Below are 26,593 nucleotides of genomic sequence, written 5' to 3'. Positions count from 1 at the left end.
ATAGCGCCATGCGTTGTTCCCACCTCGTTTTGTCCAGCAGTAGCCACTAGTTGCAAACCATGCTCGACTCTATTGCCTCCCACCAAGTCATTGCTAATATGAAAAATCTCTCTGTCCATTCTCCATATAAAGGTTCTGATGAAATTGTCATTGGTAATGGATCAGGTTTGGAAATCACACATGTTGGATATACCCACCTTTCTTCTTCCTCCCTTACTACTTTTTCCTTATCTAATATGCTTTGCGTTCCTTCCATACAAAAAAATTTAATATCTGTTGCTAAATTATGTAAACATAACAATACCTCAATTGAATTTTTCCACTTTTACTTTTGTGTGAAGGATCTGCGCACAGGGATGACACTACGTCAAGGTCCAAATAAGAATGACGTGTATGAGTGGCCTCAATCTTCCACTAGTTCCTTCCTTCAGCCTTTTTCTATGGTTAGTGAAGCAACCCCTATGCATGCCTGGCATTAACGCCTTGGTCACCCAAATAACCGCACTCCATGAAATTATCCATTCCTCCTCCCTCCCTGTGTCATCTAAATCCTCTAGTATGTCTTCATGTGTCTCATGTTGTTGTAATAAGAGCCATCGGCTCCCCTTTGATGTTTATTCTCTTATGAGTAGATGTCCTCTTGATCTCCTCTATGGTGATGTTTCGGGCCCTGCTCCTATTTCCTCGATTGATGGTTTTACATATTATGTTATCTTTGTCGACCATTACACCAAATACATTTGGCTTTACCCCATTAAACTCAAATATAAAGTGCTTCATATTTTTACCAAATTTATACTCTTTACTCTGATGGGGGTGGTGAGTATGTCAAACTCAAAGATTTTCTTACTTCCAGTGGTATTTATCACCTAACTTCCCCTCCTTACACTCCTGAACATAATGGGTCAACTGAGCATTGTCATCGTCACGTTGTTGAAACTGGTCTTATCCTCCTTCATCAAGCCTCCATGCTTCTCTCCTATTGGACTCATGCGTTTCAAGCTGCAGTATACCTTATTAATCGTATGCCCATCTCCACTCTTGGAAACATATCACCCTACACTGCTCTTTTTGGTCACCTCCTCACTATCATAAACTTCGTGTCTTCAGCTGTTTATGTTTTCCGTGGTTACTTCCCTATAACTCTCATAAACTTGTTCCGTGTTCTCGCCCATGTCTTTTTCTTGGCTATTCCCTTTTCCTAAGTGCCTACAAATGCCTTGATCTTTCTTCTCAACATCTTTTTGTCTCTCGACATGTTGTATTTGATGAGTCTGTCTTCCCATTCACTTCACATAATCCATCTGCTCCTCATGTCTCCGCTTCCAGCCTTGAGCTCTGGTCCTCTCTCATCCCCCCCATCCTACATGTGCCTATCATGCATGCTACAATACCCCTAGACTTCACAATCGGTAGCTCCTCCTGCACCAATTGCTAGTGCCTCATCTCCGTCATCTTGTTCTCCCTCGAATGAGCCTTGTCCTCTCATGCCTAATCCCTCACCAGCATCTCCTAGTAGTCCACCTTCTCCACCACTGCCGCCTTCACCTCCTCCTACCAATCATCACTCCATGATTACCTGAAACACATTTATGTCACTAACAAACACCCACTACCACCTCCACCTCCTCCTACCAATCATCACTCCATGATTACCCGAAACACATTAATGTCACTACCAAACACCCTCTCCCTTCGTCTCTAAAACCAACATGTGTCTCTCAGGCCACTATCCTCTTTGGCGTGCTGCCGTGTGCGATGAATTTAATGCCTTAATCTGAAATGGAACCTGGGAACTTGTTTTAGGCACGTTTCATCATAACCTCATTGGTTGCAAGTGGGTATTTTGCATCAAACGTCACCCGGACGGTAGTATTGACAGATACAAGGCACGTTTGGTTGTTAAAGGTTTTCATCAGCGCCCTAACATTGATTTCTTTGACACCTTCAGTCCTGTTGTAAAACCTACTTCCATTCGAATTGTTCTACATCTTGCTCTCTCTTCTGGATGGCCTATCCACCAACTTGACATCAATAATGCATTTCTCTATGGTTTCTGAAGATGTCTATATGTCACAACCCCCTGGTTTTGTGGACTCAAATTTTCCATCCCATGTATGCAAACTTTGCAAAGCACTATATGGTCTCAAGCACGCACTGCACGTATGGTATAAAGAATTGAGCTCCTTCTTGCTCTCTCATGGATTCACCGAAGCCCTTTCAGATTCCTCCTTATTTCTTTTTCATCACGGTTTTGCTATTATTTACTTCCTTCTTTATGTTGGTGATTGTAGGGGCCTTTTTCTTTTGGCAACTACAAATGGGCTGGGCTGCTGTAATGAGCGAACTGATGAAATTATCCCCTGTGCTTGAGTTCAGAAATCAAGCCCCAAGAATGCTTCGAAAGGATAGTAGGGCCTTAGGAAACACTTTGATTACCTTCACCAACAAAAATAACAACAGCTTACAGATGAATTCTTAGTGCTTACAGGTAGAATCTTAACTTGGTATGAGAGGCTTATGGCATGGGAGCAAAGTTGTTATGAGTTTAGCCTTAAAGGGAAAGAGTTGTGAGTTTCTATGAAAAAAAAGTGTTCTCAGGAAAAGGAGGAAAGGATTGTCAGAGGTTTTGGCTGAGAAGAGGAGAGAGGCTAGGCAATGGGTGGCTTAAGTGCTTTTTCTAGCAGCTCGACATAGGTTCTGTCAAATATCATAACGATCTACAAAGAGGAAAAACAAGGGGGAGAAAGATGAACTGAGCATGAAATTGCTGGATTTTTGAGGTAAGAGAGAAAGCTTGCTCTCTGGATGTGGTTGTCCCTTATTGGGAAGAAGAGACCTTATTTATAGCTGTAGGAAGCTATTCTTTTCCAAGAAATCCTAATGGTTTCTATCCAATTTGGCCAAGCTTTTCCCTTTCTTTCTTCTCCCTTCCTTGACTTTCCCCATCTTGGTGACATTCTCTCTGCCCATTTGCACAAAATCAGGGACTTTTGGGTGCTCAAGGCCCTTTCCCGCAGCTGTTTCAATGGGAGACTCCCATTCTTAGCTATTTCCCTTTTTTCTTTCCTTCCTCCTTCCATGGCTAGATCTGATGAATGAAAGAAAATGGGTATATATGCTGGTTCGAAGAGTGCCTCTCCTCCTGGCAGCCTGCGCACTAAAATCCTTTGGTCCTTTGGATGTTTTTTGCTTGAAACTTGTTCTTCCCCATATGCTGGAGCCTCCCAACAACTCTGTGCACGTGGACCTCCAAGCTCCCTTCGTGGCTTTGTTCTCCAGCCAAGTGCTAAGGCTTTTGCTGCTTCTTTTTCTAATTGTATGGGCCTTCTAAGACAGCAAGTCAATTCATCAAACAAATGGGCTAACCTTATCAAGTATTGGGCTATTTTGGTTAATCTAACAGGCTATTTTGGCTGAGATAATGGACTACTTTCTTCTTTGTGCTTACCCACATGTTTGGGCCTAAGAAATTGGCTTGAGTTCCGAGGCTCCCAAACAATTCGGAACCTCCATTTCTTGGCCCATCAATGGACCTCATGACAACTTATTACCATCCATACCACAATCCACTCAAGCAAGCCCCCTGGCATTCGAGTGGCTTAGGCCCACTTAGGCTTGTAGTGTGGTTGTGTGTGCAATAATGATTTCCTGCTTGGCATGACATGTCGGTTGGCATGCTTTTAATTATTATGCTTAAGGGGATAATTAGCATGGATATGTAGAGCTAATGCATTTTATAATCTTAATCTCGATTCTTAGCATGACGGATTATTTATTTGGCGTGGCACGTGGAGTGTGATTTGTGCATGACAGACTTTTGCGTGCTCCAATTGGGTTTTTTCTCAATAATGTGTCATATTGTGTCAAGAATTTATTCGGGCCCAACCGTGAATTTTTTGGGCCTCAACAATGATCTTATTATTATAGGAAATAATTCATCTACTCTGTCTCAATTTCTTCATGACCTTGCCCAACGATTCTTGCTCAAAGATTTGGGTCCTCTTCCCTACTTTCTTGGTGTTGAGATCGTGCCTACTGCTAGTGGATTATTTCTTTCCCAACACAAATACATTAGGGACCTTTTAGCTATAGCTAGTATGGATGGCGCTAAGGAGATCAGCACCCCAATGTCCACCTCTGATCCCCTGACCCTTCATGATGGTTCTCCTCCAACTGATGCTACCATGTTTTGACAACTCGTTGGTCGTCTCCAATGCCTCAAACTTACTCGTCCTGACATTGCATTTGCCGTTAGCAAGCTTTCTCAATTCATACGTCAACCCTCTCAACTTCACTGGCAGATCCTCAAGAGACTTCTTCATTATCTAAAGTGCACTTTTTATCATTGGTTATTTCTTCGTCGTTCGTCTACTCTCCTTACAAGCCTATTTTGATGCGGACTGGGCCAGTAATCGTGATAATCGCAGCTCCACCACTAGTTATCTTATTTATATTGGTGGCAATTTAATCTCATGCAGTTCCCACAAACAGTGATTTGTTCCTCGCTTCTCTACTGAGGCTGACTATTATGCCATCGCTTGCACTGCTAGTCCCACTTCGTGAGCTTGGTGTCTCACTTCCTACTAGTCCCACTATTTCCTATGATAATGTTGGAGCTACTTTCTACTGTACTAATCCTGTTATTCACTCCCGCATGAAACACATCAACATAGATTTTCAATCTGTTTGTGATCATGTGACTCGTGGCCTTCTTCAAGTTTCTTATGTTTCTACTATTGATCAATTAGCTGATGCTTTGACCAAGCCTTTGTCTTGTCAACGTTTTCATCTACTCAAATCCAAGATTGGTATCTCTGATGGGGCCACCATCTTGCGGGGGCACATTAAAGAGTTATCATAGCTTCCACCAAACATGCCCACTCATCATCCACTAAACATATAGTATCATATCTCCAAACAACGCTAATTACTCACCACTAATACACCTCCACCGAAATTCACTTCATATCTCAAGTAGACAATTAGATCTTTGTATATTAGTATAGGATCATTATTACCTCTTATTATTTTGTCACTAAAGCTGTATATATATTGTACTACACATTGCACAAGAAATATGAACGAATACAAAAACATTTTGGGGTGAAGGTGTTGGGTTTTGTTGGCAAAGAAGGTTGAGAGAGAGAGAGAGAGGATGGTGGGTGGTGGTGTTGGTGTCTGGGTAGGGGAGGGTGACGGTTGAAGCTATTGGGAAAAGGTTTCAGTTGTTGGTGGTTTGTTTTTCCTAAACAGTTTTGATAAAGTTATTTTCTTTTCATTTGTTGTTTTTGAACTAATCTATAAAACTGAGAATTGTTTGAATTTTAAAAAGAAATTAAAATATTTATAACTGCTTTTTTATATTTATTTTAGATTTTAAAATGTTTTAATATCTAAAATACTAAAATACTCATGCCATGTCAGCAAGATAACGGTTTTATTGAGAAATTTGATGGAATGGGGCAATGCGAGACACACAATAATAGCACACCTATATTGACCAGAGTCAGGAGGTAAACTGAGATTTTTAATAAAGCACAAGAAGCATATCAATAAGTAAGCCTAAATACTTAAAAGGAAAGTCATACTCCATAGAATGGAATGTTCATTCAATTGTTGAATATAAATAGCATTTTTATTAAGACAGTTTCTTGCCAAGACTTCAGTTGGCATATTTAAAGCCAAGTAGAATATCTATAGGACATTGTTCTATACTTGTATTTCGTTTAGTAACTTTCCTATGCATATTCTCCTTTGCTTTAAATTTGATTTGTGTAGTTATAATATCCCTAGAGGATCTTCTTTGTAAAGTGAACTTTGTCTTTAAAAAAAATAAAAATGAATAATTGACATGTGCTTTCATCTCATTCCACCATGTGTTAACCATAAAGACGGATTGCGCTTCTTAATCCAATTTGATTATTAAAATTTCCAACAACATGCATGTGTTGGTTCAATACATTATACACGCAGTTCATCCAACTAGACTTGGCCAATTGGTTCACTCACACGATTCTGCGGCCGTCAATATGACATCAATCACTTTCCAAAAATTTGAATTTTATGAGCACCTTCCCTTTGCAAAAGGACAACCTCCAGAGCAACTTTTTTCAACTTCCATCTAGAAGATTGCCTATATAAATTTGAGGTCAACACCGCACAAGAAATCCCTACAATCCATTTCCTATAATATATATTTTTTCATTCGTAACGAAGATATTCAGTGGAGGTGAGCACTTAGTTTTTGTCTTTTGTCGGACCGCTGATGAACTTCATCCTATGAATATTTTGGCATTGCATTAGCCATTTTTACTTTTCTACGTCGGCAGTGAGATTCAAGCTTCCACTTTGGCTTATAGCAATTAGCGAAAAAGCAAACGTAGGACAGGCTGAGATCAACTTCAGCGCAGTTAGTTTTAGGGAGACTTTAGAAAAACATAAAGGAGAGAAAAAATTTGTAAAAGAAGCCAAAATGAACAAAATTGCCCTTATTTATTTTTGGATTTCCTAAGAAATCTTTTACATTTGCATGTCTTTTATTTGAAAGTTGAGAGGTTTTTCTGTCTTTTTTGAAAAAGCTTTGGCTTTTTCCAAAAGTGAAATTTTTTTTGTTGATAAAACCTAAATTTACTTTAGTTTTATTGTTAATGCGCAGCACCTGCTTGGTTTCAGGTAAAATTGCAACTTCCTTTATGGTATTAGAGTTGGTTATCCACGTGTCGAATTAAACAACCATACATGCTCTCACGTAAAGACGAAATTATAAATTTTTCAATGGATGGGTTAGCAAAAGTTATTAGCTTAAAATTTAAATAATATAAACCACGTTAGTCTGCCAACGGGGTCTAGCCAAGTGAAAAAATACCTTTTATCTTGCAGACCGGTGGTCTTGGGTTTAAACCCTCCTTCTCCTTGTAGTTTAGATTATTGCTTGTTTTTTTTTTAATTTTTTTTTAAAGACACTCTAGTTCATAGTTCATAATTCCATTGACTAATTTTCAATAAGTTTTTTTCTTTTTTTATAAGCGAAATTGGGTGTGAAGGGGAAATCGAACTTGGAGACTTCAAGTGCAAGGATAAATGTTAATTTTCAATCAGCTTTAACATTAACAAATACATATCATCAAAATGAAAATATATTCAATAACATACTTATTTTAATTTTTAATGTGTATGTTTATTGATGCCGTGCAACTAAATTCAAAAAGACTTAGAGCCTTTTTTGGACTTTAATTAATAGGCTAGTACATATTGGGCTATTTTAGTTAGATATATATGTTTTATTTTTATTCTTATCCCCCAAACCTCTCTTGAAGTAATTCCACTCTTGCTCCCAGATCACCCAATATATATTGTCCATGTATTACACTTAAATGATACCACATATGAAGGTGCGTTTTGAGAGTAACCGTCATTATAATAGACTGCTTTGAAAATTTGATTGTTTTCCACATTTGACTTATCATTCGCGGCTGACTTTAATTTGTCCCCATCCAATTGTACAAGAGCATTATTTAATTTCAAAGATAAATTCGGCAGCTCATGTTTGACTAGGTCCCCACTTTAAAAAGTCAGCAATTTCAACTAGACAATACATAAACAGTACTTTTAGAAACTTCCTAAATGTGTATTTATAGAGCGTGTGTTCTGGACAGAACGGAACAAATTAACCACTTTGAGTTTCTGCCAATATGTTCTTCTCCAAATCAATCCCTCTCTTTTTCTTACTCTTCTGTCTTTTACACCATGCAGCGCTTGGTGCTTCACCACTTTTCCATTTTTGTTTCAGCAAAGAAAACTACACTGCCAATAGCCCATATGGTGCTAACTTGATTCAGCTGTTCAATCTTCTGTATACAAAAGTTCCTCCTACTGGATTTGGCCTTGGATCAACTGGTGAAGGCCAAAACCAAGCGAATGGGCTAGCCCTATGTCGTGGGGATGTCTCAAGCCAAGATTGCAAGACTTGTGTCGTTGAGGCAAGCAAAGAGCTTGGTGAGCGCTGCCCTAGTAGAAAAGGAGCCATAATATGGTACGACAACTGCCTGTTCAAGTACTCAAATGTGAATTTTGCTGGGAAAATTGATAAAAACAACAGGTTTTATATGTGGAATGTCCAAGAAGTAGATGATCCCACGCCATTCAATGCGAAAGTTAAGGAATTGTTAAGCGGGTTATCTACTAAAGCTTCTTCTAATCCAAAGTTTTATGCTACTGGTGAGCTAGAGCTCAGCTCATCAGAAACGCTATATGGTTTGACTCAATGCACAAGGGACCTCTCTAGTTCCGATTGTAATAAGTGTCTTGATGATGCAATAAGCGAATTACCAAATTGTTGTGATGCGAAGCGAGGTGGGCGTGTTGTGGGTGGGAGTTGTAACTTTCGATATGAACTTTATCCCATTGTTCATCCTTAACTAGATTATATAGCTCTCAGTCGGTTAAGACCATGCAGCAATATTAATTCAATAAGTTCAGAACATGTTTAGAAAACATGTTAATTTATAAATCTGAAATGTTTATTACATATTATGCTTACGAATAAATGGGCATTCTGGACCATGTGGTATAAGCATGGTATGGAACGTGCAGTCCGCTATGAATTAATGGGAGTAGATGAAGAGCATTCATGCATTATTATTATTAATGTGATATTTGGCAGTATGATTGTATGTTACTTAATTTGGTTATATCAATTTCCTGTGATTAGGTCTCATGTCCCTACTAAGCGGTGGTTGCTCATCCCTCACCCTGTTTAATTTTTCAGATGAATTAGTAGGCAAGACAATAACTAAATCAGTTTAGGCTGAATTAGATGAGAGTGATAAAGCTTTATTGATTTATTGTAAAGTTGTAAGATTTTGGAGCTATTTTGTAAGAGAAGTTTATTTTAAATCCATGTTTTGGCTTTTTTATTTTATTTTATTTTTTATTTTCTCACGCATTATAGGCGTAGGGTTTTTACCGACCTTTGAGTGGGGAGAGAGAGAGAGAGAGAGAGAGAGAGAGAGAGAGAGGTGAAGATCAAAGTTATTGGGTTTGAGTTGTTGGTGTTTTTTTTTCTAAACAGTTTTGAGAAAGTTATTTTCTTTTCTTTTGTTTTTTTAACTAATTTATAAAACTGAAAATTGTTTGAATTTTAAAAAGAAATTATAATATTTATAACTGTTTTTTATATTTATTTTATATTTTAAAATATTTTAATAGCTAAAATACTAAAATATTCATGCCATGTCAACAAGATAACGGTTTTATTGAGAAATTCGATGGAATGGGGCAATGCGAGACACACAATATTAGCACACCCATATTGACCCAGTTGTAAACTCAAGAGGTAAACTGAGTTTTTTTTTTTTAAGGACCTTTCCTATTGAGAGGGGCGACACATACTAAACTCACACACACTACACGAATGCTAGGACTCGAACCCAGGACCTTACCTGAGGTAAATTGAAATTTTCGATAAACCATAAGAGGCATATCAATAAATAATCCTAAATACTTAAAAAGGAAAGTCCGACTCCATTGAATTTCACTACTATAAAAAGTGAAAAAGACGACCAGAAAAAGACGACGATAGAAGAAAAAACCGTCCTTGTATTTAAAAAGACGATGGTAACAAAAAACCGTCATGGATAAGTGACTTAAACAACTAAAAACCGGAGGTACTGTTGAATATTTTTTTTATAACGACGCACACAAATAAAAAGCGTCGTCTTATTAAAAAGGTTTTCTTCAAAGTTAAAATCGACCAAAAAACAACGACGCAGGTATGACAAGCGTCTTCTTTTAAAAATCAAGTGTCATTTTTTTGGTAAAGACGTGGTTGTTTTGATAAAAATCGTCGTCTATTATATGTAAAGATGACGATTTTTATACAAACCGTCGTCTATTATATGTAAAGATGACGCTTTTTATAAAACTCGTCGTCTATAGTATGTAAAGATGATGCTTTTTATAAAAACCGTGCCTATTGTATGTAAAGATGACTCTTTTTATAAGTCGTCGTCTATTGTATGTAAAGATGACGCTTTATAAAAACCGTTGCCTATTGTATGTAAAGAGGACGCTTTTTATAAAAACGTCCTATTGTATGTAAAGATGACGCTTATAAAAATCGCCGTCTATTGTAGGTAAAGATGCGTTTTTATAAAAACCGCTCTATTATATGTAAAGATGACGCTTTTATAAAAACCGTCGTCTAACAATTAAGAGTTTATCTATACTTTCGTTAAATATAACACAAGATTTTGTGGTATCCACTAGTGTAAATATTTTAAATTGAAGAAAAAATTCAGTCATTGTATTCATATAGGGTCAAGGAGTGTAGCTGTAAAAAATCATCAAAATCAGAGTTAAAATAACCTTTAATTTATGATTTTTCATTTATAAAGATTGAAATTTTTGTCTCATTACTTGATCTTTAAATGTTTATTTTTTCCGATTTTTGGCGTATATAATCTCGAAGTATAAACAAACAAGTTTGATGGTTGGATCGTTGAAACTAGTTTCTTAGAATGCGTATGCCATCAAAACAATATATTCACTAACAATTAAGAGTTTATTTATACTTTCGTTAAATATAACATAAGATTTTGTGGTATCCACTAGTGTAAATATTTTAAATTGAAGATCAAATTCAGTCATTGTATTCATATAGGGTCAAAGAGTGTAACGGTAAAAAATCATCAAAATCGGAGTTAAAATAACCGTTAAATCATGATTTTTCATTTATGACTGTCGAAATTTTTTGTCTCGTTACTTGATCTCTGAATGTTTATTTTCTCCGATTTTTGGCGTATATGATGTCGAAGTATAAACAAACAAGTTTGATGGTTGGATCGTTGAAACTAGTTTCTTAAAATGTGTATGCCATTAAAAAAAAATCATTAACAATTAAGAGTTTATTTATACATTCGTTAAATATAACATAAGATTTTGTGGTATCCACTAGTGTAAATATTTTAAATTGAAGATCAAATTCAGTCATTGTATTCATATAGGGTCAAGGAGTGTAGAGGTAAAAAATCATCAAAATCGGAGTTAAAATAACCGTTAAATGATGATTTTTCATTTATAACCGTCGAAATTTTTTGTCCCGTTACTTGATCTCTGAATGTTTATTTTTTCCGATTTTTGGCGTATATAATCTCTAAATATAAACAAACACGTTTGACGGTTGGATCATTGAAACTAGTTTCTTAGAATGCGTATGCCATCAAAACAATATATTCACTAACAATGAATAGTTTATTTATACTTTCGTTAAATATAACATAAGATTTTGTGGTATCCACTAGTGTAAATATTTGAAATTGAAGATCAAATTCAGTCATTATATTCATATAGGGTCAAAGAGTGTAACGGTAAAAAATCATCAAAATCGGAGTTAAAATAACCGTTAAATCATGATTTTTCATTTATGACTGTCGAAATTTTTGTCTCGTATACTTGATCTCAATGTGTATTTTTCCAATTTTTGGCGATATGATCTCGAAGTATAAACAAACAAGTTTGATGATTGGATCGTTGAAACTAGTTTCTTAAAATGCGTATGCCATTAAAAAAAAAATCATTAACAATTAAGAGTTTATTTATACATTCGTTAAATATAACATAAGATTTTGTGGTATCCACTAGTGTAAATATTTTAAATTGAAGATCAAATTCAGTCATTGTATTCATATAGGGTCAAGGAGTGTAGCGGTAAAAAATCATCAAAATCGGAGTTAAAATAACCGTTAAATGATGATTTTTCATTTACAACCGTCGAAATTTTTGTCCCGTTACTTGATCTCTGAATGTTTATTTTTTCCGATTTTTGGCGTATATAATCTCTAAGTATAAACAAACACGCTTGACGGTTGGATCATTGAAACTAGTTTCTTAGAATGCGTATGCCATCAAAACAATATATTCACTAACAATTAAGAGTTTATTTATACTTTCATTAAATATGACATAAGATTTTGTGGTATCCACTAGTGTAAATATTTTAAATTGAAGATCAAATTCAATCATTGTATTCATATAGGGTCAAGGAGTGTAGCGGTAAAAATCATCAAAATCGGAGTTAAAATAACTGTAAATCATGATTTTTCATTTATAAACTCAGTAGAAATTTTTTGTCCCGTTACTTGATCTCTGAATGTTTATTTTTTCCAATTTTTGGCGATATAATCTCGAAGTATAAACAAACAATTTTGACCGTTGGATCGTTGAAACTAGTTTCTTAAAATGCGTATGCCATAAAAAAAAATATTCACTAACAATTAAGAGTTTATTTATACTTTCGTTAAATATAACATAAGATTTTGTGGTATCCACTAGTGTAAATATTTTAAATTGAAGATCAAATTCAGTCATTGTATTCATATAGGGTCAAGGAGTGTAGCGGTAAAAAATTGTCTATTGTATGTAAAGATGATGCTTTTTATAAAACCGCTCGTCTATTGTATGTAAAGATGCCGTTTTTTATAAAAAACCGTCTTTTATTGTATGTAAAAATGATGTCTTTATAAAAACCATCGTCTATTGTATGTAAAGATGACGCTTTTATAAAAACCGCTGCTCTATTATATGTAAAGATGATGCTTTATAAAAACCGTCGTCTATTATATGTAAAGATGACAAATTTTTTTAAAAAGCGTCGTCTTTTAAAACAAGCTAAAAATGGCCGCTTAAGTGAATTCGCGCTCAACAAATTTCAAATTTTCACCCGTCTTTGAAAATCTTATCTCTCATTAACAAGCGTTGTCTTTAAAATATGCTAAAAAAAGTCTACTTAAGTGAATTCGCGCTAGACAAATTTTCAGATTTTCCCCCGTCTCAAAACCTTATCTCTCCCTCCTTGAAACCCTCCTGCACTCTCTAAAACACCATCATGAAACTCTCTACAAAATCATCAAAAAATCGATATCAATAAAGGAGTTGAGAGATTAAGGTCTTAGCAAATCCATAAGATGTAGAGGGATGTTCTGTATTTGAGAATCAAAGCTGGTTGAAAGGTTTGATTTGAAAGTCACCTAATCTCTTAATACCCTTGTATATCTTGCTAGTAAATTCTGGATTAGTCTCTTTGCGTTTTTGTTATGTTTTTTGTCTCCATAATTTCATATTTTGTCTCCATTGATTTGTCTGATTTGTTTACATATTTTTTTTTTCTGGTTTCTTTTTAGATTTTCTGATTTGGTTATCAGGAGATGAGGAGGAAGCTTGCAGATTTATAACTTTTTCTTTTGCAAGTTTTCTATGTGAGTCGTATGTTTTTTTGTTGTTGAAAATTTGCAGGTTCTCGATGGTCTTTGTTATGCTCATTTACAAGTTTTCTATGGAAATATGGACCAATGGTAAAATTTCTCTTCCACCTAATTTTTTATGTTTATAATCTTAGCTTCTTTTTTTCTCTCTTTGTCATTTTGATTTATTTACAGGGATGATGGAGGAGACTTCAGTTGTACATCATTTGTATGTTTGGATGAGGAATGCTTGGATTAGGAGTACGTAGGTCTTGTTAGGAATTATGTTTATTGTAGAATAAAGATTGGTTAACTATGTAATAACTATTGAATCTTCAAGTTTTATGAAAGAAACTATTTTTGATAAAGCATTATGGTTGGTTTTCTAATTAAAATCGTTGTATAGCATCATAGGAAATCAAAAAGCATTATTGTACGTAAAGATGACGCTTTTTTATAAAAATCGTCATCTATTGTATGTAGAGATGACGCTTTTATAAAACCGTCGTCTATTGTACGTAAAGATGACGCTTTTTATTAAAACCGCTGCGTCTATTGTACGTAAAGATGACGCTTTTTATAAAAACCGTCGTCTGTTGTGCTTAAAGATGACGCTTTTTATAAAAACCGTCGTCTATTGTAGGTAAAGATGACGCTTTTTATAAAAAAACCGTCTATTATACGTAAAGATGACACTTTTTATAAAAAGGTCGTCTATTGTAGGTAAAGATGACGCTTTTTATAAAAAAAGGTTGTCTATTGTATATAAAGATGATGTCTTTATAAACAATCCACGACGGTTTTCATAAAAATCATCATCTTTACATACAATACACGACGGTTTTATTAAAAACATCGTCTTTCCTCCTATAATTAACGATCTTTACCTCTAAACAACGACGATTTTCTTTAAAAGCCGTCGTCTTTACAGATAAGCAACGACGGTGAAAAGCCGTCGTAGTTTGAAACCCAAATAGACGGCAGTCGATTTTATGACGGTTTGAAAACCGAATACACGACAGTAAATTCCCGTCGTCTTTGGCCTTTTTTGTAGAAGTGATTGTTGAATATAAATAGAATTTATTAAGATCTTTTACCTGAGTTTATATTAAGCACATTTTTCATGAGGCTAATGCGACAGTTGACAGTCTTGCCAGTTGTCATATTTAAAGCTAAGTAAAATATCTATAGGACATTATTCTATACTTGTATTTGGTTTAGTAACTTTCCTATGGATATTTTACTTGGCTTTAAATTTAATTTGTATGGTTATAATATCCTAGAGGATCTTTGTAAAGTGAACTTTGTCTTTATAAAAAAAAAAATTAATTGACATGTGCTTTCATCTCATTCCACCACGTAAGAATAAAGATATCATAATTCTGAGTGGTTTAATGTGTTAACCATAAAGACGGATTGCTCTTCCTAATCCAAATTGATTGTTAAAAGGGATTTTTGTAAAAATGTCACCTGAACTTATACCTTAGTTTCAATTTGTCACTTTAAAGAAAAATTTAAGAGAAATATCACCTAAATTTTTCAAAATCCATGATTTGTCATCTGACTTTAATACCATCCAATTTTCCATCCATTTTTAAGGGCATTTTAATCTTTCCATTTTCAATGGTATTTTTAAAATGGAAAAATCATTTTAAAAAAAAATTGTATCTCTTTTAAACAATTAAAATTGAAATATATATATATATATATATCCCCTTCCCCCCATCCATGAGCACCACCGGTGGCTCCAACCAACCTAGCCCACCTTGAAATCCATTCCCCCTTCCTCCTTCGCTCTCTACCATGGAACTGTTGAAGTTTTGGCTTACCATGACGCGGGAGGAAAGAAGGAACCAAAAGGGCTGCTAGAAGATGTAGGAGCTGGAGAAGAAGAATCACTGGCACTTGAGTGGACGCTGCAGGCGCTCGAGATGCAGAGGGATGATTTTGTAGGCGCTCGAGAGGATTGTGCGTGCTTTGCAATTTCCTGATGAGATTTGGACAGATTTTCTCCTAGTTTTGTGGTCTTTTATGTTTCCTATTCTAGTTAACTTGTAACTAAAGTCCTATGCGTTATAAATAGGACTATTAGGATTAGGTTAACAAAGGAGAGAAGAGAAGATGGAACACATTGTTGGCGTGAGTCAACGTTCCTATTAGGAATAGAATTTCCATGTTATTGTAATTATCTAATTTGAGTAGAATTAGGAGATTTTGTACATATTTCCTATTTGTAACCACTCTGTATGTAGTACATATATTCCTCCTTGAGAGAAGAATAAACATATCAGTTTTAAACCCTAATTATTTTGAGTTGATATCAGAGCGGGTTTCGATCCGTCTCTACAACATCAAAACCCTAATCCTAAAAATACCTATTTCGGCTGCACCTAGCCTATACACCTAAGCCTGTGCTGTCTTATATCTCTCACGTCGTCGTCGTCACCTAATCTTTTGCTGCCGCTACTATCTATCACCATGTCAGATGTCACTGACTCTTCTTCTTCTACTCCTATTGTGACGGTTCATACCAAATCGTCCACCAACCTACCTATGGGATTCAAATTGAATGGATCCAACTATGAGATATGAGCTTCGATGATCGAACTCTATGCTACTACACAAGGTAAATTGGGTTACCTGACTGGCGATATCGATGCCCTGATTCTAAAGACCCGAAATTTGGGAAGTGGAAAATTGCTGATGTCTGTTGTGAAAAGTCGGATGCGCGAACTATGGAACCCAGTTTGTTGAATATATTTCATACTCTAATTACTGCTAAGGAAATTTGGGATGCTATTAATTAGATGTTTTATGATGGCTCTGACATATCCCACTCTATGAACTGCGGTGCCAGGCTACTAGTCTCAAGCAAGAGAGTCAGCCCTGTCTCTACCTATTTTGCTGAACTTAAGGCAATCTAGCTTGAAATGGACAAGAGACGTCCTTTTCAAATGAAGTGTGCTGATGATATGAAGACTTTTCAGGCTCTGTTATGGCGGATCGTGTGTATGATTTTTTGGCAGGCCTTGACAATACTTATGACAAGGTCCGAAGTGATATTCTACGAAGTGATAAAGTTCCAAGTATCGAAAATGTAATTTTATGGTTCGTCGAGAGGCTCAACGCCAGATTACTATGCTTGGATCCGGCACCAAGATTGGGGAACTCTGTTGTGTTTGCTTCCAAAACACCGCTTTGGTTTCTCAACAGATAAGGTCCGCTCTTCTGCTGTTCCGTCTCATTGCCGACTTCTGCAGAAAAAGATAAATTGAAGTGTGATCACTGTGGTGAGAAGAGACATACTATCGACACCTGCTGGGCATTACATGGGGTACCAGATTGGGAGAAGGAGCAGAGGTGTTTCAAAAAGGAACAATTGGACAACAAAGCTCATGTGGCTGCTGCCCCCACTTCGTGGTGACATCACCACTAGGCACAACCACCTTACTGCTACTCCTCCTCCGACTTTGACTGCCGTCTCAAGCACTCTAACACCTCCGCCTTTAGGTAACTTTGGCAAGGCTTTCCATGCACATGATACCCGAGATATAGGTTGGATTATTGATTCAGGAGCTACTGACCATATGACGTATAATTCTGCTTTATTCTCTACTACTCTTCCGCCTCATCATAATCATGTTCATTGACCGCTAATAATCCGCTTACATCACGGGGGCTGGTTCTATACTCTTGACACTTGCTTTACCGTTGGACAAAGTGTTACTGGTTCCATCTTTGTTTAGTAATTTATTATCTGTACCGCAAGTTACCGAGCAGCTGCGTTGTACGATGTATCCGTCTTTTGTCTTACTACAGGATATCCAAACTCGGGAGATCTTTGGTCGTGTTACTAAAAAGAAGGTGCTTTATTATGTGGATGATGTGGCAACTAGTCGGGTTCTTCGTGCTGGTAGCGCCGAAACTTCTCAGCATCGCCGGATTTGGTTGCTACATTACCGATTTGGTCATGCCTCATTTGGATATTTATGGCATTTGTTTCCTGCATTATTTAATGGTGTCAACGAGTCTGATTTCCAATGTCAGACTTGTATTTTAGCTAAGAGTCATAGGGTATCCTACCTTCCAAGTTGTAATAAACGGCTTATGCCATTTGATTTAGTTCATTATGATGTTTGGGGACCTTCCACGGTTTCTACAGCCTTGGGAGTTCGTTGGTTTGTGTTATTTGTGGATAATTGCACTCGTATGATGTGGTTATATGAGATGAAAAATAAAAGCGATGTGGTCAAACTTTTTCAGCGTTTCTATCAGATGATTCAGACTCAATTGATGCTCCTGATCAAGGTTTTTCGATATGATAAAGGTGGAGAATTTGTTAATTCGGCGTTATCCAATTTTTTTTTCACACTAAGGGTGTACTCCATGAGACTATTTGCCCTCAAACACCACAATAGAATGGGGTTGCTGAACGTAAAAATGGGCAAATCCTTGCCTGCTGCCCGTGCTCTGTTGCTTGGTGCGCCAGCCCAAAGCGGTTCGATGGATGCTGTTACCTATGCAGTCTATCTCTTGAATCGCCTACCTTCACGAGTTTTGGATTTCCAAACTCCTATGCAGGTACTGACCTATCATGTCTCTACCTCTTCTATGTTGACTATGTCTACAAAGGTGTTTGGTTGTGTCGTCTATGTTCACCTCCATCAGAATCAGAGGAGTAAGCTGGACCCATGTGCTCTCTGTTGTGTCTTTCGGTTTCTCTCCTCATCAGTAAAGGTTACCGATGCTATCATCCTGCAACCCGACGTCTATATGTCTCTATGGATGTTACCTTTGTTGAGGATGAAATGTTCTTCTCTGATACACCTGAGCATGTCCTTCAGGGGGAGACTAGTAGTAAAAGACAGCTGGCTAGATTTACAAGGGGGAGTAGTATTGGATAGTTTGATACAAAAGGAAGAACCGACCAGAACTCGCTACACCGCAGAACTCGCTACACTAGCTGAACCTGATATTTTAACTGATGTCACTACTGTCATTGAATAAATTGCCCCCATGAAGCTTCTCTAATAGTACCCGATCAAGCTCCCCTGGATATTCCTGAGGTAAGTGCTTCTATTCATACTTCTGATAATTATTATGTTTTACCGCTTAGACGGAACCATGGAGTTCCACCGATCGTTACTCACTAAAAGGCAAAGAGAGATATGTTATTGCCCATTATGTGTCTGATCACAGGTTATCTCCTGAATGCAAAGCGTTTGTGACCAAAATGGATAATATTAAAATTCCAACCCGTATTGAGGAGGCATTTAATGATCCAAAGTGGGCTGAAGCCATGAATATTGAAATGGAGGCGTTGCACAAAAATAATACATGGGACATTGTTGATCTACCAAAGGGAATGAAGCCTGTAGGATGCAGATGGGTGTTCACAGTTAAATATAATGCAGATGGTACTATGGAGAGGTACAAGAAAAGATTAGTAGCTAAAGGGTTTACTCAGACATATGGAGTTGATTATCATGATATTTTTGCACCTGTAGCTAAGATGAATACTGTCAGAGTTTTGTTGTCCTTAGCAGTAAACTTGGATTGGACCATGAGGCAATTTGACGTAAAAAATGCATTCTTACATGGTGAACTAGAATAAAAAGTGTACATGAGTCTTCCACCAGGTTATAGGGTTACCGGTGAAACGAGGAACGGGTTAAAGCAGTCTCCTCGGGCATGGTTTGGCAGATTTACCACAGCTATGAAGAAGTTTGGTTACCGACAGGTCAATACTGATCATACTCTATTCATTAAACACAGGGTTGGTAATGTGACTTTGTTGATTATTTATGTTGATGATATGATTGTGACTGGTGATGATACTGTAGAAATCGAGGAACTGCATAAACATTTAACATCTGAATTTGAGATGAAAGATTTGGGCAGTCTGAAATATTTTCTTGGAGTGGAAGTCACTCGATCTAAACATGGCTTATTTTTTTCACAAAAGAAGTATGTCATGGACCTGCTAGCATATACTGGAATACTTGACTGTAAACCAGCAGATACACCTATTGTTGAGAATCATAAACTTGGTGTTTATGTGGATCAGGTCCCAACTAACAGAGAAAGATACAAAAGGTTAGTCGGGAGATTGATTTATTTATCATTGATACGCCCTGATATTGCCTATGCTGTAAGCGTTGCTAGCCAATTTATGCATTCACCTAGTGAGGATCATATGGCTGCTGTAATGCGTATTCTGAGTTATTTAAAGTCTACTTCTGAGAGAGGTTTATTATTTAAGAAAAATGGTCACTGACGCAGATTATGCCGGGAATATTACAGATAGACGTTCTACATAAGGTTACTTCACCTTTGTTGGTGGTCACCTTGTTACGTGGCGTAGCAAGTAGCAAAACGTTGTGTCTCGGTCCTCCGCAGAGTCTGAGCATAGAGGGATTGCCCAAAAGGTTTGTGAAATACTATGGTTGAGGTGGTTACTTGCTGAAATTGGGTTTAGACCGAATGCTGCTACAAAGCTCCGCTGTGATAATTAGTCTGCATTTGAAATTGCTAACAATCCGGTGCAACATGATTGAACTAAGCATGTAGAAGTTGATCGGCATTTCATTAAGGAGAAGCTGGAGCATAAGTTAATTTCTATACCTTTTGTGCCTTCTTCAGAGCAGCTTGCAGATATGTTGACCCATGTTGTGTCAAAGCGCCGATTTGAACACTCACTTGACAAGTTGGGCATTACCGACATCTATGCACAAACTTGAGGGGGAGTGTTGGCATGAGTCAACGTTCCTATTAGGAATATATGTAGAATTAAGAGATTTTGTAATTATCTAATTTGAGTAGAATTAAGAGATTTTGTACATATTTCCTATTTGTAACCACTCTATATGTAGTAGATACATTTCTCCTTGAGAGAAGAATAAACATATCAGTTTTAAACCCTAATTATTTTGAGTCACATGACAGAATTCAAAGATGAATTCTTGAGTGTTTACAAGGGCATCAAATGGTTTGAGAAGGGGTTAGAGAAAAGAGATCTAGGGTTCTTGTGAGAGCTAAGGGGGTTCAATTGTAACAAAAGTTGTTCTTACATACTAGTGAATTTCTTGGGTGCATCACCAACAAGACGTAGGCAGGAGGCTGAACCTCCATAAATCTTTGTCTCCTTGTGTGTTTGTTTTACTCTCTTCGTGGTGTGTGTGCTTTATTCTCAAGGAGTGTGTGTGTGCCGTTGCATAGTCCACCAACGACAAGGTCTTGAAGTGTTTTTGCACAACAGGAACATCTACCCGCCACACACAAATTTCCTTAACCCACCCAAACCAACAATTCAGTAGCCTACGTAATAGAGGGTGACCAATCAAACTTTAGATCCTTCAACATAAACACAGTGGAAAAGTAGAAAAGAAAAAAGTGGGGAAGGGGGAGGCGGTCCTATGCGATGTGTTTTGGGGGGCCGGGTGGGGTTGGGTTAGGGGAGAAAGTAAGAGAGAGGTCTCTTTTTTCCTCTTTTTTTTTCTTTGAAAATGTAAAGACTAAAATACCCTTAACAATGGATGAAAAATTGGATGATATTAAAGTCAAATGACAAATCATGGATTTTGAAAAATTAAGGTGACATTTCTCTCAAATTTTTCTTTAAGATAACAAATTAAAAGTGAGGTATAAATTTAGGTAACAAAAATTCCTTATTAAAATTTCCAACAACATGCATATGTTGGTTCAATGCATTATACCCACAGTTTATCCAACTAGACTTGGCCAATTGGTTCACTCACACGATTCTCCGGCCGTCAATATGACATCAATCACTTTCCAAAAATTTGAATTTTATAAACACCTTTCCTTTGCAAAAAGACAACCTCCAGAGCAACTTTTTTCAACTTCCATCTAGAAGATTGCCTAAATAACTTTGAGGTCAACACCGCACAAGAAACCCAACAATCCATTTCCTAGAATATATATTTATTTTTCATTCCTAAAGAAGATATTTAGTGGAGGTGAGCCCTTAGTTGTTGTCTTTTGTCGGGCATTGCATTGGTCATTTTCACCTTTCTACGTCGGCAATGAGATTCAAGCTTCCACTAGCAATTAGCGAAAAAGCAAACGTAGGACAGGCTGAGATCAACTTCAGCGCACTTAGTTTTATTGTTAATGCACAGCAACTGCTTGGTTTCGGATAAAATCACAACTTTCTTTATAGTATTAGAGTTAGCGATCCACGTGTCAAATTAAACAACCATACATGCTCTCACGTAAGGATGGAACTATAAATTTTTCAACGGGTTAGCTAAAGTTATTAGCTTAAAATTTAAATCATATAAACCATGCTAGTTCGCCAATGAGGTCTAGCTAAGTGGAAAAATGCCTTAAATTGCAAACCGCAGTGGTCTCAAGTTTAAACCCTCCTCCTCCTTGTAGTTTAGGTTATTGCTCCTATTTTTTTTTTTTTTTTTATAATTTATAAATTTTAAAAATACACTAGTTCATAATTTTATTGACTAATTTCCAATAATTTTTTTCCTTTTTTAATAAGCGATATTGGATGAAGGGGAAATCGAACTTGGAGACTTCAAGTGCAAGGGTAAATGTTAATTTCCAATAAGCTTTAACATAAACAAATACATATTAAATGAAACCAAAAAGCATATATTATCAAAATGAAAATATGTTCAACAACATACTTAGAGTGTACCTATTTTAATTTTTAATGTGTATGTTTATTGATGCCGTGCAACTAAATTCACAAAGACTTAAGACTTTTTTGGACTTTAATTAATAGGCTAGTATATATTGGGCTATTTAGTTAGATATATATGTTTGATTTTTAATGCTATCCCCAGAACCTGTAATTCCGCTCTTGCTCCTAAGTCACCCAATATGTGTTGTTCATGTATTACACTTGAGTGATACCACAGGTGGGGGTGCATGTTAAGAGTAACCGTCATTATAATAGACTGCTTTGAAAATTTGATTGTTTTCCACATTTGACTTATCATTCGCGGCTGACTTTAATTTGTCTTTGAGCATCATTTGTATCCCCATCCAATTGCACAAGAGCATTATTTAATTTCAAAGATAAATTCAGCAGCTCATGTTTTTGACTGGGTTCCACTTTAAAAAGTCAGCAATTTCAACTAGGCCATACATAACCAGTACTTTTAGAAACTTCCTAAATGTGTATTTATAGAGTGTGTTCTGGACAGAAGACGGAACAAATTAACCACTTTGAGTTTCTGCCAATATGTTCTCCAAATCAATCCCTCTCTTTTTCTTACTCTTCTGTCTTTTACACCATGCAGCCCTTGGTGTTTCACCACTTGTCCATTTTTGTTTCAGCAAAGAAAACTACACTGCCAATAGCCCATATGGTGCTAACTTGATTCAGCTGTTCAATCTTCTGTATACAGAAGTTCCTCCTACTGGATTTGGCCTTGGATCAACTGGTGAAGGCCAAAACCAAGCGAATGGGCTAGCCCTATGTCGTGGGGATGTCTCAAGCCAAGATTGCAAGACTTGTCTCGTTGAAGCAAGCAAAAAGCTTGGTGAGCGCTGCCCTAGTAGAAAAGGAGCCATAATATGGTACGACAACTGCCTGTTCAAGTACTCAAATGTGAATTTTGCTGGGAAAATTGATAACAACAACAAGTTTTATATGTGGAATGTCCAAGAAGTAGATGATCCCACGCCATTCAATGCGAAAGTTAAGGAATTGTTAAGCGGGTTATCTACTAAAGCTTCTTCTAATCCAAAGTTTTATGCTACTGGTGAGCTAGAGCTCAGCTCATCGGAAACGCTATATGGTTTGATTCAATGCACGAGGGACCTCTCTAGTTCCGATTGTAAGAAGTGTCTTGATGATGCGATAAGCGAATTACCAAATTGTTGTGATGCGAAACAAGGTGGGCGTGTTGTGGGTGGGAGTTGTAACTTTCGATATGAACTTTACCCTATTGTTCATCCTTAACTAGATTATATAGCTCTCAGTCGGTTATGACCATGCAGCAATAATAATTCAATAAGGTCAGAACATGTTTAGAAAACATGTTAATTGTTATAAATCTGAAATGTTTATTACATATTATGCTTACAAATAAATGAAGTGATATGCATGGGACTTCTATTGTCTAATTTATCAGCCTCAACCCTCTTCATTCTGATATATATTTGACCATGCACGTATACCAGAAATTTATTTTTCCGAAACTCTAGAGTTTAAAAAAATGTGCAAAGCGAACATGGGTTAGTTGAGTTGGTAAGGATTGTTCCTTTCACTATCAAGGACTATGTTTGAGTCTCGTTGCTGATAATCCCTCTTGGTAGGTAATTTGCAAAAACTAAAAAAGGGGCTAAGACCCTCTGTAAGTTCTCAAAGAGGCCTTGGTATGCCCTAATCCAGGGATGGAGTAGTCTCCCCTTCCCTAAACTTTTGTTTACCCAAAAAAAAAAAGGCGCAAAACTGGGATATCAAAATTAATGGCATGGTAAATAAAAATGTAGAGAAAAAAGGAGCGGGTATAATCAATACATTGATACAATTAAAAACAAAAGGAGATATTTAAGACTATTTAAGGATTAAAAAAAATTCCAATGGATTTAATCAGAATGTAATGATTTATAGGGCTTTATTGATGGATTTGTATAATCAAGATTTTTAACTTTTGAATTTTAAATATTATTTCATAAGATTTTATAAGATTTAAAAGGACCAGATGGATTTATATCATATCATTTATATTTGGGCATGACTAAATAGGGCTATAGTCCAAACCAAAATTTGAAACTTTTTTAAATACCTAAACCAATAGATATAGTGAACCCATAATTTCATACCCTTAAAAAAAGAAGAAAAAGGTAGCCCTTGCATTATCCACAAGTACAGCAGTCGGACAATAACGCTGTTTGCTCCCACGTTGTGGTTTGATATTGATGTGTCATTTTATTGGGGTTAGAAGAAAGCATTTCCTTGGGGGAAAATTTAGGGGGCGTTTGGTATCCTATTCACGTATGGAACTCAAAAACTTTGATTTTTCTTAAAAACAATGAGTTCTCAAATCCATTTTTAAAAATTCAAAAACTTGTTTGGTATGCAACGTGAAAACTGAATCATATCTTCAAACATTCTCCTTTATCAAAGATATATAGAGATTCCTTATTGTATATTCACATGCCTCCATAATGAATTAAGAGATCCCAATAACATATAAGGAAAGTCTTTTACGACTTTCCTTTGCAAGCTATCAAAGATCAATAACGCATCACAACACAACCATGATGCCTCAGGTCTAAGGACTAATTTAAATTATTGCAACTATGAGTTCTCGTTTGACATGTAAAACTCCATATGAGAACTTCGGTTGATCGTGTTTAGTGTACTCATTCACCAATGAGCACCCACATACTTGTATTAATGTCATCTCCACAAATGTTTTGAGACTAACCATCCTCCTAATTGAGCATACATGATATGTGCTAATCTTGACGGTTTATCAGTGCCCATTTGATAATCCTATGATTATGAACACTTGATATACTACAGTTAGAGATTAAAGTCTCCCCAATCTAATCTTCTTTAAATTACTTTATCTCTTATTTAGCATACCCTGGACATTTGTTTCTTTACACGGTACAAAAGATAACCAAATAAACTTGGCCTTTATTTATCATATACGAAATGTACTCTAAGGAGATTACATCAAATGTATTGACTTTTAGGGCACATTTCTAACAACTCTCTAAATTGCAAGGAGTCGCAAAGAAGAAAGGGATGACTTTCGGTTTTGAAATTTTTGTCTCACTCATTTAAATATGGGTTTTGTCTCTCTTGGTACTAGAGAGAGAAAGAGAGACTGAGATTGAGACTGAGAATTACAATGGGTCGCTGGGCATGAGGGCGGGGGAGGTTGGTAGGTACGGTCGTGTGGTGGCTAGGATGAGGGTAGCATTTGTCATGGATGTTCCGGATGGGGATAGAGACCTCATCGCGGGGGGTGCGTTGGTGGGAGTGATTGGTGGTTTTATGGGGCTTGTGGGTTATTTTTTTTATTTTTTTATTTTTTTATTTTATACTTTTTAAAGGAATTTTTTTTTTTTTTGGGTGCCATGTTAGCTTAAAAAATAGAATTTACAATTGTCACATCAACATTTAACGGATTTACTAACAAATTGGGTAACAGAGGGTGTCTTTTGAAAGGTGTTGTAAAGTTTGGGTACTGGTCAAACAAGTCAATAAAAATTGGTATGAGTTTGTAATTGCCCCCATAATATGGGGGGTGTTGTTTGGGCCTAATTTGGCACACCCATCTGAAAAGATCAAAAGCCCATATCAATTTTTGGCAGCCACGAGTGTTCCCTAAATAATGGGCCAAAAATACACACTCAGTCCAACATTGGAGGTCCATAATAGTGAAAACAAACCACAGGACCCAAGAAAATCTGGACTTTGCGATTAAACAGGGATCAAGGGCTCAAAATCCAAGAAAGCCCAGCCTAGAATCTGTCAAAACATGACAATAAACTTGGGCTTGAACAGAGAGAAAGAAATCACCCATAGCTCCGAAAACTCAACCTGGGCTTGACATGAGTTAAAAGAAGAAAAGCCCAAAATTTAGAGGCAGACCCACGAGACTGCCAGGGAAAAACTTTGAAAACTCAGCATTTTCAACTGGGTTGATAAGAGAGTTAAATAAAGGCAGATATGAAAAAGACATCTCTGAAATCTCTACCACCAGAAAATCAAAATCCCTTTTATGTACTCAAAGAAAATTCTGCTCCAAAGAAAGGCACCATTTTCAAGAGATAAGCAGACTACATTTTGGAGATAAGTAGGAAGCAGGGAGTTGTTCAAACGGAAAATCAAACTACCCATCACAGTTTGAGCTCTCACAAAAGCAAGTTAAAGTGGAAGAAGGGTTAGGTTTCCTTTCAAGAAATACAGGCAAATGACTGCCTTAGAACTGACTATTGAGGGCTTGTCTGCTAGAATTGATAAAAATTCCTTTTCCTTTGCATTTAAAAATGAAAGATCTTTTGAGAATTTTTGCCTCCTATTATTAAAGAATTAGAAACCCCACTCTAAGACATTTCTTATAAATATAAGAGAGGGTGAACAGAACAGAGGACAACCAAATAATCAATCAAAGACAAAAACTCAAAATGATCACTTGATCTCGAAAAGCCTTCAAACGAACTAAAGCAACCAAAAGCTCATTGAGCCACAAGAAAGAAGCTAGCTACAAATCAAAACTTCCAGTTTCAGACTTAGAGAAAAGTCATTCAAAACGAGATTTCTCACATTACAAATTTGGTTCAGCAAAGGCTGAATCAAGCATAGCTCAGGTTTTTACAAATATGAAAACCTCAACAAATTTATG

General features: G+C 36.5%; 1 protein-coding gene and 1 pseudogene across 1 annotated transcript; both read left to right on the top strand.

The window, feature by feature from the left end:
- Positions 1–7,668: 7,668 nt before the first annotated feature.
- On the top strand, positions 7,669–8,680 carry LOC148917824 (antimicrobial ginkbilobin-2-like protein). The gene has a single exon (XM_089051306.1). The coding sequence runs from the start codon at positions 7,695–7,697 to the stop codon at positions 8,418–8,420; it is 726 nt and encodes a 241-aa protein (XP_088907432.1). The 5' UTR covers positions 7,669–7,694; the 3' UTR covers positions 8,421–8,680.
- A 13,754-nt stretch (positions 8,681–22,434) lies between these two features.
- Positions 22,435–23,351, top strand: LOC103328260 (antimicrobial ginkbilobin-2-like protein pseudogene; annotated as a pseudogene).
- The last annotated feature ends 3,242 nt before the right edge of the window (positions 23,352–26,593 follow it).

Source organism: Prunus mume, linkage group LG4, assembly GCF_029339155.1.
Source record: "Prunus mume cultivar Tortuosa linkage group LG4, ASM2933915v1, whole genome shotgun sequence".
Lineage (NCBI taxonomy): Eukaryota > Viridiplantae > Streptophyta > Magnoliopsida > Rosales > Rosaceae > Prunus > Prunus mume.
Note: the sequence above shows the minus strand (reverse complement) of the source record. Positions and strands in the feature narration are given on the sequence as shown.